The following is a 13,680-nucleotide window of genomic DNA, read 5'->3' on the forward strand; positions in this document are numbered from 1 at the left end:
CGATGTGCAAAAAAATATATATATAAAGGCAATTTTTACATCGGTGTCAAAAATACATTTCATAACACATGACGACGATTCTCATTCAAATTTGCCATTGATGAGTGTACGAAAATTGTTATTTTGCATCCTTAACTTGAACATTGTTTTTTTTTTTAACTTCAAATGAAACATAAAACAAATCAATATGATGCCTTGAAAAGAAATAATATAAAAAAAGGGGGATCCAAATAGAGGAAAAAAACTTGCCTTTCTTATAGCTAACGCTTGAAAAAAAAAAGGCCACAAAAATGTGCGGCTCCTTTGAATAGATCCCCGTTAAACGGGCCTTTCAACTGTCAATATCAGTTACAAAACCTCATCGCAAGAATAACCAGACCCACAGTTTTGCTTTTGTTTCACCAGTCATCTCAGCTTTAATGAGACACAATAAATTTTATGAGACACTTGAGCTAGCGCGCAGCTTTTCGGATTTTGCCCTATGCAATGTACTCATCTACTCCTGCTTGTGAAACACTGCTCCAAAATGACTTGTGCTTTTGCTTTTTTTCTGTTACAAGTCTTAAAGAAGGTAAACTCAGAGTCATATAAACATGACAGTATGTCAAGATTATTCTGAATTTAGGCTAATAATAACGTGATCATTTTGCCCTTAAAAGAGAGACCTTGCCCGGTGAGTTCACACTTTGGATGCGGTAAGATGACACCGTGTTGTAGGTCGCACCAAGCCTTTGGCATACATGTGAGGATGTGTTGTGACCAGACTAGACCTACCCCAGCTGCAAAGGCATGTTCTGGGCTATAAGGGGAAACCTCTGAAACTGCATCTGCGCTGAATCGCAGTGCTAAAGAAAGCAAGCGCCACATGTTTTGTTAGCATTTTTTGGCATTGCTCAAAAATCATGCTCCCATCCGAACCATGAACGATCAGCATGCGCCCGGAGGTGGGATCACTTTAAAGCATCCTAGTTGTGAATAAGGCCCAGCAGCATCACACTGCATCTACTTTTGGAAAGCGCAAACCGCTCTTCTTATTGGATCCTGCAGTATTGTCACACTCTTCTTGTTTTGTTTTATTTGCACTACAGTAAAGCCCGTTGTTCCAAAATGCAACGTCCCCAAATCGGTCCCCTTTGGGAAGTCAGCCGAACTGAGTTGTTTGGAGGAAGAGGGTTTCCCCAAGTCTCAGTACCAGTGGTTCAAGAACAAAGAGGAAATTCCTGATGACCCAAAGAGCAGCATGAAGTTCTTCAACTCGTCTTACACTCTCAACTCGGAAACAGGAATTCTGGTTAGTATGTGTGTGCATGTGTTTGGACAAGGACACGCATGGGCGAGGAAGGTGGGGCAGGGACGGTGGCCGGTCGCCCAGGGGTGGGCCGGATATTTTGGGTAGACAGTTGATGGTGAAGGAGGGCTTGAGCCACAAGGGGAATCTGCTGTCCTCGCTTGCACATTCCTCAATGGACTCGCTTTGGAGGACGCTGCTCAGTCCGCAGAGTTTCCACCACTCAAGTCCACGCTGGCCTCTCGGATGTGAAATCTCGCACCGTTACGGCAGGCTCCTCCTTTGTGTGAAACTCCAAAAGCGAGTGTTGTTCACTTCGGACAGCACTTGAAAGTGCAGGCTGTAAATTAATGAGGTTTGGATGATAGTTCTTCTGCACCTGTGCTCGCACCAGTGGACTGTTATTTATTTATTTATATTAATAGCTCTACTCGTGGGAAAACAATGCACACCAACAGATGGATAACGTGGAACTAGCTAACCGTATGATGGATTGAATTACATCATTGGGAAGAAATTGCCTCCTGTTTTTAGATCATTTCATCACAAAACATTTATATGTCATATATTTATAAAACATTAAGTCATAATGCATCTAATATTTTGAAAGATTTCATTAAATCCACACTTTTATCACTTATGACCTAGTAAACATCGATCCCCACGTTTTGGGTTTTTTTTTTTTTAAAAGGCCAGTGTAACATTGCACCCCAAGGTTGGTATGTTGGTTTAAAGGTTGACTGCTCTGTAAATGGAGTGCACTTAAATGGGCTGCGCAGACGGTAGTGAATGTAAAACTTTGCCAACCGAGATATCAGAATCGGGGATTTACAGTGCAAAGGTTAGATTCCGGCTTCGGCCTTCCGGTGTGGAGTTTGCATGTTCTCCCCGTCCGTGCCTGCATGGGTTTTCTCTGGGTGCTCCGGTTTCCTCCCGCATTCCAAAAATATGCGTGGGACGTTAATGGAACACTCTAAATTGTCCTTCGGTGTGATTGTGAGCGCAAATGGTTGTTCGTCCTTGCGTGCCCTGCAATTGGCTGGCAACCGGTTCAGGGTGTGGCCCGCCTACTGCCCGAGGACAGCTGGGATAGGCTCCAGCAACCCCCCCCCCCCCCCCCGCGGCCCTTGTGATGATAAAGCGGATTGGAAAATGGATGAATGGTTATATATCATCTTGTCCACTGTTGGGTCTCAAACACAAATGCACAGTTGAGTTCAATTTGTAATCCGTAAAGATGTTATCTTTGGCTTAAATTCTGGTTATTTGCCAGTCATTGACATCTGAGTGGTAAAGATTGTCATCATCCAGTTTGTTCGGTGAAATGGCGATACTTGAGACAACACTGACTGTCTCTTTTGTACTTTTCCCAATGTAGAAGTTCACCTCCGTCAGAAAAGAAGATGCTGGCGAGTACTACTGCCGAGCTAAAAACGATGCAGGATATGCTGAGTGTGCGCCGCAGAAGATGGAAGTCTGTAAGTGCTGCATCAGCACATAGTTTAAATCAGGATTCCGAGAGTTCATCGGGGTCCATAGACTATATGGAATTACTTTATCTTTACATGACACGCATGAAGAAATTTGTTGGTACGCCTTTTGCCACAGTGGTCACTGAAACAACTTAATTCTGACAAAAGTAAAAATAGAGACAAACATTAGTCTAGGAAAATCAGACAATCCTTTTAAACTGTGGTACATCATAATTCTTTTAACCCTTTCATGAACAAATAACGATAACCTATATCAGGATTTTTTTTCAAGTGCTTTTATTCGTCTTTCGGCATGAAAAAAAAACGGTAGCGGATGGCAATTCATGAAACTGGGGCTGGGCGAGTACCGATACCAGATATGGTATGGGGATAGATTCAAGTTGCTTTTGTGACTACTGTAGGTTTTTTCTTTCATTTAACAGCTGAGAGTGCATCTGAAAAACATTGCACTGTCCTTCTTGAACCAATCGCCATTGTTGCATTATTGTTTCCGCAGATGATATTGATGTTGTGGGGATTGTACTGGGAGTGGTGGTGGTGGTTGTGGTACTTATATGTATATCAGCCGGGATCTGCTGCGCATATAAGCGAGGTTACTTCGCAAGTCAAAAGCAGGCAGGGAACAAGTAAGACATCGGCCCGTCCTCCCACACAGATTGTCAAAGACTACTTGTTTGACACGTATTTACCTCCATGTGATCTCTGTGTTGTAGCTACAAAGTTCCAGCAAAAGGAGATGGGGTGGACTATCTCAGGACGGAGGATGAGGTATGTATACTCCACTCAAAATGATCGGCATTTTAGGGCGAAACTTATCCTCAATTCTTGGCATTTTTTGTTTTACCTATTCTGTTTAAATGCTCATGCAAAAACCATATCTGATAAATTTGAGAAAGTATTGTTTGGGGATCATCTGGTGGACCCTTGGTGCCAAATATTGTATGTTAAACTGATGGGAAGAGCTAATGGTAGCCAGGTCATACATTTGTGGAAATTGAGTATGCTTTGTCTCCGCGAGGCCCAATTGTCAACTTATGTCCTTTGAAGGTTTTGGCAAAAAGAAAAAATACAAGCAAATTAGTGCTGCTATAAAGGGCCCCCGTAACCTTTATTGACCACCTTGGAGTACTGACACCTGAGACAAGAATCCTCTAACGTAGGCTTTATGTGTGTGCAAGGTCTCATGAGGATTTGCCTAGATTTAGACCCTCAAAAACAGCATCATTTTTGTTGATAAACAATGCATCGCCTTGGCAACAGCGTGTGATGAAATCACACGCTTTCAATACATTTTGTCTGAAACTGCTTCAGATGAAACACCCAAAGGTTGAAGACGATAAGACTTCATTGAAACATGACATCTCCCCAAAAAATGGGACGAATTCCAAAGTAAAATCAAAATGGTGGACTTCCTGTTAGCTTCAGTGTATCAGTCCAAATACTTTTTTGTAGGTCTTGGGCAGTTACGTTCATTCATCAATTATCCGAAGCGCTAAGGTGGTGCAAATGTTATTTAACCCTTTCAGGGGCAGCGGTCACTACGGTGGACAGCTTGACATGTTATCAGGTTACAGGGTGCATGAAAGGGTTAAAATGCTGTCTTTTATGCTTTGTAGGGAGACTTTCGACATAAGTCGTCGTTTGTGATCTGAGCGTGAAGCAAGAATGACAGTGGGGAAAGTGCCAAGTGAAACGAGTAACACGTGCGGCTGCCGTCCTCGCAGTCTCAATCACGGAGCCGCCAACGGTTCATGCTCTGAGCTCTCCAACTTTTTCACGTTTGCCAAAGGTGACAAGATTTCAAAAGGACAACAGTTTGCAAAAAAAAAAAGAAAAAAACCTTACCATATTGAGTACACAGGGAACTGTTTTCTTCAATTGCTGTACTAAACCGTGGACTTGAACGTTATTTTCCAAACTCAAATCCACTTGGGTGAAATATTTGACGACACGTGGTCCCACCAAAATCAGTCAAACATGACACATTTCTACATGATGCTTCACGCTGTGTCATTTGTAATAACATTTGTTTTCTACTGTTGAAATTTGTCAGACTATTTTTGATGGGATATATTTTAAATGCCTATAGATAAAGGTTTACTTTTTTAAATATTTGTAAAATACTAACTGTGCTGTTTTTTTTTTTTTAATTGTAATTATTTGGTTGTGGGTTTAAAATATCTGCCATTGGCCGGCAACCAGTTCAGGGTGTACCACGCCTGCTGCCCGAAAACAGCTGGGATAGGCTCCAGCACGCCCCGCGACCATCATTGGGGATAAAGCGGATTAGAAAATGGATGGCTGGGTTTAAATGTGTTACTTTCACCACTTTTGCATTCAACCTGTCAGCATTTATACCTTTGCCACCGGAAAGAAAGAACGACGATCAAAGCAGGTTTCCGTCAGCATATCAACATGTGGTTCATGATCAGCGGTCTTGCGTCTCGAACTCTCACCGCTGGGATCACCCGGGTTCTGTTTGTCAAAAAGCAACCAAAAAAAACCTCTGTTTTGTTTGTAGTCTTAGAAAGAGGTTTTGAAGAGTGCCAGTCAAATGCTGTGAAACACTGTTACACAATCAGTGCTGCGTTTTTTTTTCTTTTTTTTAAGTGTCCTTCTCAGCTTGCTGTTCCATTTTTGTATATATTGAATTTACTGTCCTGTAGCTGTAATACATAACGTACGTTCGGTATTACATTATCAGAAGAAAAAGGTGGACAGGGTGTGTGAGTTCGCCTTTTAGACCCCTCGCCCCTTCAAAAAAAAACGTGCTGTAAAACTTTGTTTTGACAATAGAAACGCAATCAACAATCTGCGAGAGTCTGCGACCTTTACCTGCTTCTTTAATTGACGGTTAAAGTCTGTCATCAACAAAGCCTTACATAACACAAGGTACTGCACCCGCATCATCCGAGAATTGTATCAAGTACAATGAAACCTTCCAAGTACAGTAAATATCATTAATAATAATAAATACAATATAATGTTGAGTGAATTTGTACAAAGGCCCACCATAATTAAACCTTACTCATGCAACGCTCAATGTTCAAAATCACATTTTAAACGAATAGCTGTTATGTAAGTATAAAGAGAAATGAATTACTGAAAAATAAATCCACACACCCTTTGAATCATCATAGAGAGAACAAGAAGGTGTTTGCCGAGGGATACTGTGACCTTGTGGCGTTTTATTGGCACTGCTGGAATTAATAACGTACGGTCATGTTTGCGTAGCAACGTAGCTTGAGCTTTTGCCTCATCGGTATGTACTCTTTCAAATTGAGGATAGGCTAAGACGAGATATCACCAGGCTCGCTTTGACATACAGGTCAAACTCTTGTGCCAGTCCTCTTGAGACCTCCTCCCTGGCCAGAATCAGCAGTGTTCAATTATCAGACTTCTGTGCTCATCAGAAACTGCCGATAACAAAAACCATGTTCAAACAAAAGTGTATCCAGGTGTGCATTAATGTGTACTTAGCAGCAGGGTGGGACAGAGGCCGCAGTTTGATGGCATGAGCTGTCAACTTTTTGACTGAAGCTGTGGCCTTAAGGTAGCCGTTGCCTGTTGTGGCCACAATCTCTGAACCCATTGGCGGACACTGGAGGAGACAAGGAGTCTTTTCAAGCCTTTTTGGCCTGTGGAACTTGGAGGCAACTGCTTTGGTGGTCTCGCAGGCAAAAACTCAAGCGTAGGAGAACCCTGATATGGTCTGTGTAACCCCTTATGACAGGTGTCAAGAGTTTGGTCTGCATTGCCAGCTGCCCTTTTGTCACCAATCCTGTTTATAACCTTTTCTAGGCACAGTTGAGACATTGAGGAGTCCCAGTTTGGTGGGCTGAGAAATATGTCTCTTTTTTTTTTTGCAGAGGATGTGATTCTTTTGGCTTCCTCAAACCACCTTCTTTATCTCTCACTGGAGTATTTCGCAGCCGTCTGTGAATCGGTTGGGATGAAAATCATCACCTCCAAATAAAAGACCGGGTCTTTCATGAAAATGGTTAGAGTGCCCCTCCAGGTCGGGGATGAAAAAAAAAATAATGAAACAAGTGGACAAAATGAGTTTCCTCCTCAGGGTGCCCGGGTTCCCCCTTAGAGAAGCAATTGTCGTCCGGAATGGGCTCAGAGTAAAGCTGCCACCCTTCCTTATCAAGAGCTGCCAGATGAAGTGGCTTGGGCAAGTGGGTAGGATGCACACCTTTTTGGTGAGGTGGTCTGAGGATGTCTCACTGGGAGAATCCCGAGGACGACCCAGGACATGCTGGCCTGAGAAGTCCTCGGGATACCCTGGAAGAGTTGGATGAAGTGGCTCGGGAGAAGAAAACTAGGATTCCCTTCTTATGCTGCACCCGCAACCCCATCCCAGAAAAGCAAATGAAAATGGATGAATCTGTATTCTTCTGTGATGGTAGCTCACAAAAACAGGCGAAAAAAAAGACAAATAAGCTGCGCCATGCTTGTGAACTTAATAATTGTGTGTTCAACTCCCAAATTTGAGATGTTGGTAGACTTCTGAAGGATAGTTTTCCAGAAACTCCAAATGGTACATCTTCGTGGGCATTTATTTAACTTTTAAGCTTCGATTGTTTACTTTAGTTCCATCACTATCAAATAGGTCCGTTATTCACATGAAACCTGATCCATTCATTATTTATTTTTTTCCCCCATGCTTTCTCAATTTACAAATTAAATCTCATTTAACACGTCATCGATTGATTTGCAAATGATGTGGGGAGCGCCGAGGAATATCATTTTAGATGTTCTATTCATTACTCGTAGGGCTCTGAAAGGTTAACAATTCTACTGATTGTATGTCCTAGTAGGCACTTTGTGTTGTTTGATACCTGTCAAGGTAATGAAAAAGAAGATCCGATTAAAAAGACGACATGAAACTCTTTCCATTGACAGTATATGACTGATAAAGTTCAACATAAACCCATCAAATTCACAGCATGTTGACAGTAAAATGTTCCACCGCGTCTCCACACCGAGCTTTGTCACTCCTTTTTATTTTTTTAACAGCTGAGCAATTCACTTTCATGAAGTCATTTTTCTTGTTATACTTTAAAACACAATTCCATAATCCTTTATGATCATGGTTGCCTGTGAATGTGTAGGAAATGTTCTCCAAATATCGATTATGGTACGGAAGATCTGCCCAAGCATTTGCACATTGGAATTTGTTCATACCGCTTTGTTAAAATATTAAGCTTTGCCAACCACGATGTTTACCGCAAACTCTTTTGAGAACCGCTAATGGATCCACACTGAAGTAAAGGAGTCACGCGGCCTCTCCCTTCATTTCTACAAATTTCATTCCTCCCAAGTGCCTTCTACCATTAAAATAGATCTGTTTCTCTCGCCTGCTTGTTATTCTGCCGGAGGTTTCATGTTGTTCACGCAGTTATCCACAAGCCTGGCGTTTGAGAGGAATGATGTCACCACAAATTTCTGCTTGTCCATCGTTCCATATCTGCAAATTTGTATATATATTTTTTCCGTAGATTACAATAGACAGAAATATATTACTGTAGTGCCTAAATCTAGTGAAAAATATTTTTGGTAAGGACACACAGTATTAGGAAAAAGGATAGGATTTTGGCTGTGGTTTGTGAAAACAACTCTTTTATTGCCATAATTTTGCAAATAGAGCTCTTTAACCCTTTGAGGGACGGCGGTTACTACAGTGGATGGCTTTTCATGTTATCAGGTTACAGGTTATCATTATTGGTGCATGAAATGGTTGATTCTGCATTTAACAAACCACAAGACATGTCAGCGTGAAACGGCAAATCACGTACGACAGTTACATGTTGTTTTACACAGAAGCCAACCATGGTAAAGGTTCTGTCATCACGGTGTTACTGTTGTTTTTCTATATTCAAGGGCAATCTAAACTGAGCTGTCATGCAGCACTTTGTTTTTTCACTCAATACCATGACATAAATGCTGTCATCTAAACTCTCACAACTTCGAGGGCTTGATAGGGCTGCAGGGGGAATTTGTCCATTCTAGTACCACTCTATTTGTGATGAATAAAACTCACTTATAATGCTAATAGCGATTCCTGTGTTTTTTGTTCTGTGCATGCTGCATATTAGACTTTATTCTGTGCGTACACATGGATAAGTATTGGGAGTAACGCGTGACAAAAGTAGCGCTTGTGTTAGGTTTGGATGTGACCTCAATAGCACGACAACAGGCAGGTATAGTTGGAGCCAACACTTGGCATAGTTTATTGAAGAGTCTTAGCAAAGTCACTCAGGAAGAAGCACGAAGAAGCCACAGGGAAAATGTCCACAGGAAACGAACCCTAACTCAGGGAGAAAACTGGGACTTACTTCAATGCTCAGGGCCCAGAGAATGTCGACACAAGGAACAAGAAACAGCAGGTGATGCCAACAGAGTCCACTGGTGTGGTGAAGGCACAGACTTGCACTGAGGAATGGTCTGAGAGTCAATTTATACCAGTCCAAACGAGCAGATAGGCAACAGGTGGGTGATGAGCTGACGAGTCTCAGGTATGAGGTGCAGAGCACCCTGGCTGAGGAGGCTGCCTGGCTGGCCCCTCCCTAACACCTTGACAGTGAGATTAGGGCTGCCTTGGAAAAACATGACGATCATGCGCTGTGGATGTTGAAGATATTAATACAATATTTAACATGCACTTAAAGAAAAATGACATTTTTAGAAGCTATTGAATGAATGAAATTCATGTTTTCCTGTGTCAAAATAATCAATGTATTCTTAGCTAATCACTTGTAATGCCCCAAGATACTGTTCAACTCTTGGACACACACACACACACACACACACACACACAGCGGCCCGGTAGTCCAGTGGTTAGCACGTCGGCTTCACAGTGCAGAGGTACCGGGTTCGATTTCAGCTCGGGCCTCCCTGTGTGGAGTTTGCATGTTCTCCCCGGGCCTGCGTGGGTTTTCTCCGGGTGCTCCGGTTTCCTCCCACACTCCAAAAATATGCGTGGCAGGCTGATTGAAGACTCTAAAATTTAGAGTCTAAATTGTCCCTAGGTGTGAGTGTGAGCGTGGATGGTTGTTCGTCTCTGTGTGCCCTGCGATTGGCTGGCAACCGATTCAGGGTGTCCCCCTCCTACTGCCCGAAGACGGCTGGGATAGGCTCCAGCACCCCCCGCGACCCTAGTGAGGATCAAGCGGTTCGGAAGATGAATGAATGAATATATATATATATATACACAGTATATACTGTATATATATATATATATATACAGGTATATGTATAAAAAATAATTTATATATATATATATATTTACAGTATATATGTATAAATGAATACACACACCACCACCATCCAAGAGTTGAACAGTATCTTGTATATACAGTATATACATATACATATACATATATATATATATATATATATATATATATATATATAGGGCGGCCCAGTAGTCCAGTGGTTAGCACGTCGACTTCACAGTGCAGAGGTACCGGGTTCAATTCCAGCTCCGGCCTCCCTGTGTGGAGTTTGCATGTTCTCCCCGGGTGTGCGTGGGTTTTGTCTGGGTCCTCCGGTTTCCTCCCACATTCCAAAAACATGCATGGCAGGCTGATTGAACGCTCTAAATTGTCCCTAGGTGTGAATGTGAGCGTGGATGGTTGTTCGTTCCTGTGTGCCCCGTGATTGGCTGGCAACTGGTTCAGGTTGTCCCCCGCCTACTGCCCGAAGACAGCTGGGATAGGCTCCAGCACCCCCCCCCCCCCCTTGTGAGGATAAAGCAGTTCAGAAAATGGATGGATGGATGGATCCATGCACGTCATCTCTCTAACACTTTCAATTGTTAGACCAATTGTCAATTATACTTCAATACATAAAAACAACAGCCTCTGATTGATAACAGAAAAACATATTGGCAATATAAATGTATCTTTCCCATGTGTGTAAATTAATTTAAGATGGTTGATATTTTTTATGGCGTACGAGACTGTACACTGTACAGTCTGTGATTATTTATTTATTTATTGGGCCAAAAATCAGTTGCAATGTTTGTACCTGTATTTGTAAACGGGAAGTCAACCCCAAAATTTTCTTGGCAAAATAATGTTTTATACAGCCCCACTAGTCTAAAAACTGCATTCGGATTAGTATTGCGTTTGTGGAATAGGAGCTAAACCGTAAAATCCACCCATTTTTATCCATCTGGGGATGCGGGGGGGATTTTGCCACTTGCTGTCAACTGAAAATGACATCACAGTTGCTCAGGGCTCAGGTAACAACCAATCATGGCTCAGCTGCGGAAAACAGGTGAGCGGTGTTGAGACTTGCGAGGCACTTTGAACATATTGTAAAGAAAATTTGTGGGTTGATTTTCCCTTTCAAAAATCTGGTTTTACATGTTGAGCCTCATTACTGACAAAAGGTTGAAGAAGAAAGTTGTCATGTAAAATTAAAGTCATAATAAACAGTGAGGTGGTATTATTTGTCTTGGTCATGTTTTGACTTTACTTGTGTACAGGGCTGATATGCAGTGTGATTTAAGATCTGAATAGACATCCCACTTTGATGCAGTGATCGGGACGGACGGTAGCGTGTGTGGGAAGGGGGAAAACCGATGAGAGAAAAATTACACTTGACACAAGGATGAAACCTATTTCTAAAATATTTCAGCATGACATGATGAACTGACACATTGACAAGATGTGTCTACTGCTTGCATCTCTTCATTACTAACATCCTCAGCCATATCCGAACAGCTCGAAGGCTCTTTCTTCCTACTTGGGAAGGACTTGTGGAGCTTTACTTATTTGACAATGGGACATACTGCTAGGCGGTTATCTAATAAAAAATATTTTACATTTGATGAAACAACACACACTAACTGCAAAGTGTAACACAATACTTTTTTTTGAGGGGGTGGGGGGTGGCGTTGAGTGTTGATCCATCCATCCATTATCCGGAAGTTAAACATCTTGCCTATATGTATGCGTGTGCAGTACCTGACGACTTTCTTCTGCCTTGACAATTTTTTCTTGCATCTCCATTCCCATTATAGACAATGATTGAACTGAAGGAGTCCTCCATGTTGTGATGCATTGACTGTTCAAGTTGGACCTCTACAGGCGTTACTCGGCAATTACACATCAGTCTTCAAACAAATGAATCCATTGAACATCTCTCGAGAGACAGCTGTCAACATCCATCCGTCCATAATCTGATCCGCTTATCCTCAGGAGGGTCACAGGGGTGCTGAAGCTTATCCCAGCTGTCTTCGGGCATTAGGCTACACCCTGAACTGGTTGCCAGCCAATCGCAGGGCACACGTAGACCAAGAAACACGCTCACAATCACACCTTGGGACAAATTAGAGCATTCAATCAATCTACCATGCATGTTTTTGGAATATGGGAGGAAACCAGAGTACCTGGAGAAAACCCTCGCAAGCACAGGGAGAATACAGTGTATGCAAACTCCACACAGGAAGGCCGAGGCTGGAATTCGAACCCACTCTCCCTGCACTGTGAAACAGACATTGCTAACCAGCTAATCAACGTGTCACCCAGCTGTCAACACCTTCAATAAAATCATGCAAAAGTGGATTACTGTGGCCTTCTTTTGTACACATCAACAATTACTGCTGTTACATGTATTCAACAGAAACAAATATTTCCTGGACCTTACATATTTTCATGTGTAACAGGTGCACATTAAAAGTTGCAGATGTAGTGGGATCCAGTCAGAGAAAATAAAATCAATTTTAATTTATATGTGCACCGGGAGTTGGGTGCTTCTAATATACTCCTACTCATCATCATCATTATCATAAATAATAATAGTAGTAGTAATAGTCGTAGTAGTACCTACCACTGTGCTGTTATCCAATTTGGCACCCATGTCAAGATTTTATATGGCACTGCCCCACCTCCATCGACAATTTACATGCACTTTCATCGGACGTCAAATCAAATCCTTTTTACAATGCCTTTAATTTATAAATAATATGTAACACAATTTAAAACATAAAATTGAACATTTTCCTCCTTTTATTTATTGTATCAAACAAATCATGTTGAGTGACTTACTGTGGCGACCTCTAACTGGATACACCGAAACGAGCATCTACTTGATCTCTCTTTCTCCCATTTCCCCTCCTATTTTTTTCCCCTTCCTGTGCTCTGGATAGTTTTGTTCATTTTGACATGTTTACAAAGTTTGCTAGTGCCACGTCAATAAATGTGCTCTCATCCCACAGAGAGCCAACAGCACACCAATCAGGGAGTCTTCTGTTTTACCATACAGGTATTTAGTAGCCTAATCTTCATTGGGCAGAAATGGTGACCAGATAATCGCAGAACAACAATATGCACTCACAGTCACACCTAGGGACATTTTAGAGTGTGCCATTAACCTGCCATACATGTTTTATGGCATGTGGCAGGAAACCTTAGTACCCGCAGAAAACCCACGCATGCACGGGAGAGATGAAACTCCGCATCGGTTGCCAGAATCGAACCCTGCACCTCTGCACTGCGAGGCCGGCATGTTAAGCAGTCATTCACCGTGCCACCATTAATAATAATAATAACAATAATTATAATAATAATAATAATAACAAATCTTATCAGTACACTGAAGTGAGTGTAAAGGCTAATCTGTCACTCGAATACTTGTTATACAAGCACTATAGGCTACCTGCAAGACAAAATTGCGGGCAAAAATAATGCAAGGGTATTGCGCAAAACAGTGCGAACACCTTTTAAAAACGTATCATTATACGACCTTTTTTCTGTAACCGATTATTATAGAAATGTGTACTGTTATATTATCGTGTACTGTTTAACGAGGAAAACAGAAAATATGAGGGGGAAAAACTCGTACAATAATAAGACTCCGCATGAGTACTGGCGCATGCGCGATTGC

At 42.0% G+C, this 13,680-nt stretch overlaps 1 protein-coding gene across 1 annotated transcript in view; it reads left to right on the forward strand.

Annotated features, from left to right (window-relative positions):
• LOC147193470 (junctional adhesion molecule 3B-like) overlaps nucleotides 1-8,839 on the forward strand; it is a 49,768-nt gene extending 40,929 nt beyond the window's left edge. Inside the window, exons 5-9 of the mRNA XM_086130962.1 lie at nucleotides 1,089-1,291; nucleotides 2,667-2,766; nucleotides 3,278-3,407; nucleotides 3,495-3,549; nucleotides 4,398-8,839. Coding sequence (XP_085987088.1) covers nucleotides 1,089-1,291; nucleotides 2,667-2,766; nucleotides 3,278-3,407; nucleotides 3,495-3,549; nucleotides 4,398-4,433 — 524 coding nt within the window. The 3' untranslated portion in view covers nucleotides 4,434-8,839. The remainder of the gene's footprint in view (nucleotides 1-1,088; nucleotides 1,292-2,666; nucleotides 2,767-3,277; nucleotides 3,408-3,494; nucleotides 3,550-4,397) is intronic.
• The last annotated feature ends 4,841 nt before the right edge of the window (nucleotides 8,840-13,680 follow it).

The sequence above is a fragment of the Hippocampus guttulatus genome, chromosome 15 (genome assembly GCF_054856545.1).
Source record: "Hippocampus guttulatus isolate MCC_2025c chromosome 15, RoL_Hgut_1.0, whole genome shotgun sequence".
NCBI classification, from domain to species: Eukaryota; Metazoa; Chordata; class Actinopteri; order Syngnathiformes; family Syngnathidae; genus Hippocampus; species Hippocampus guttulatus.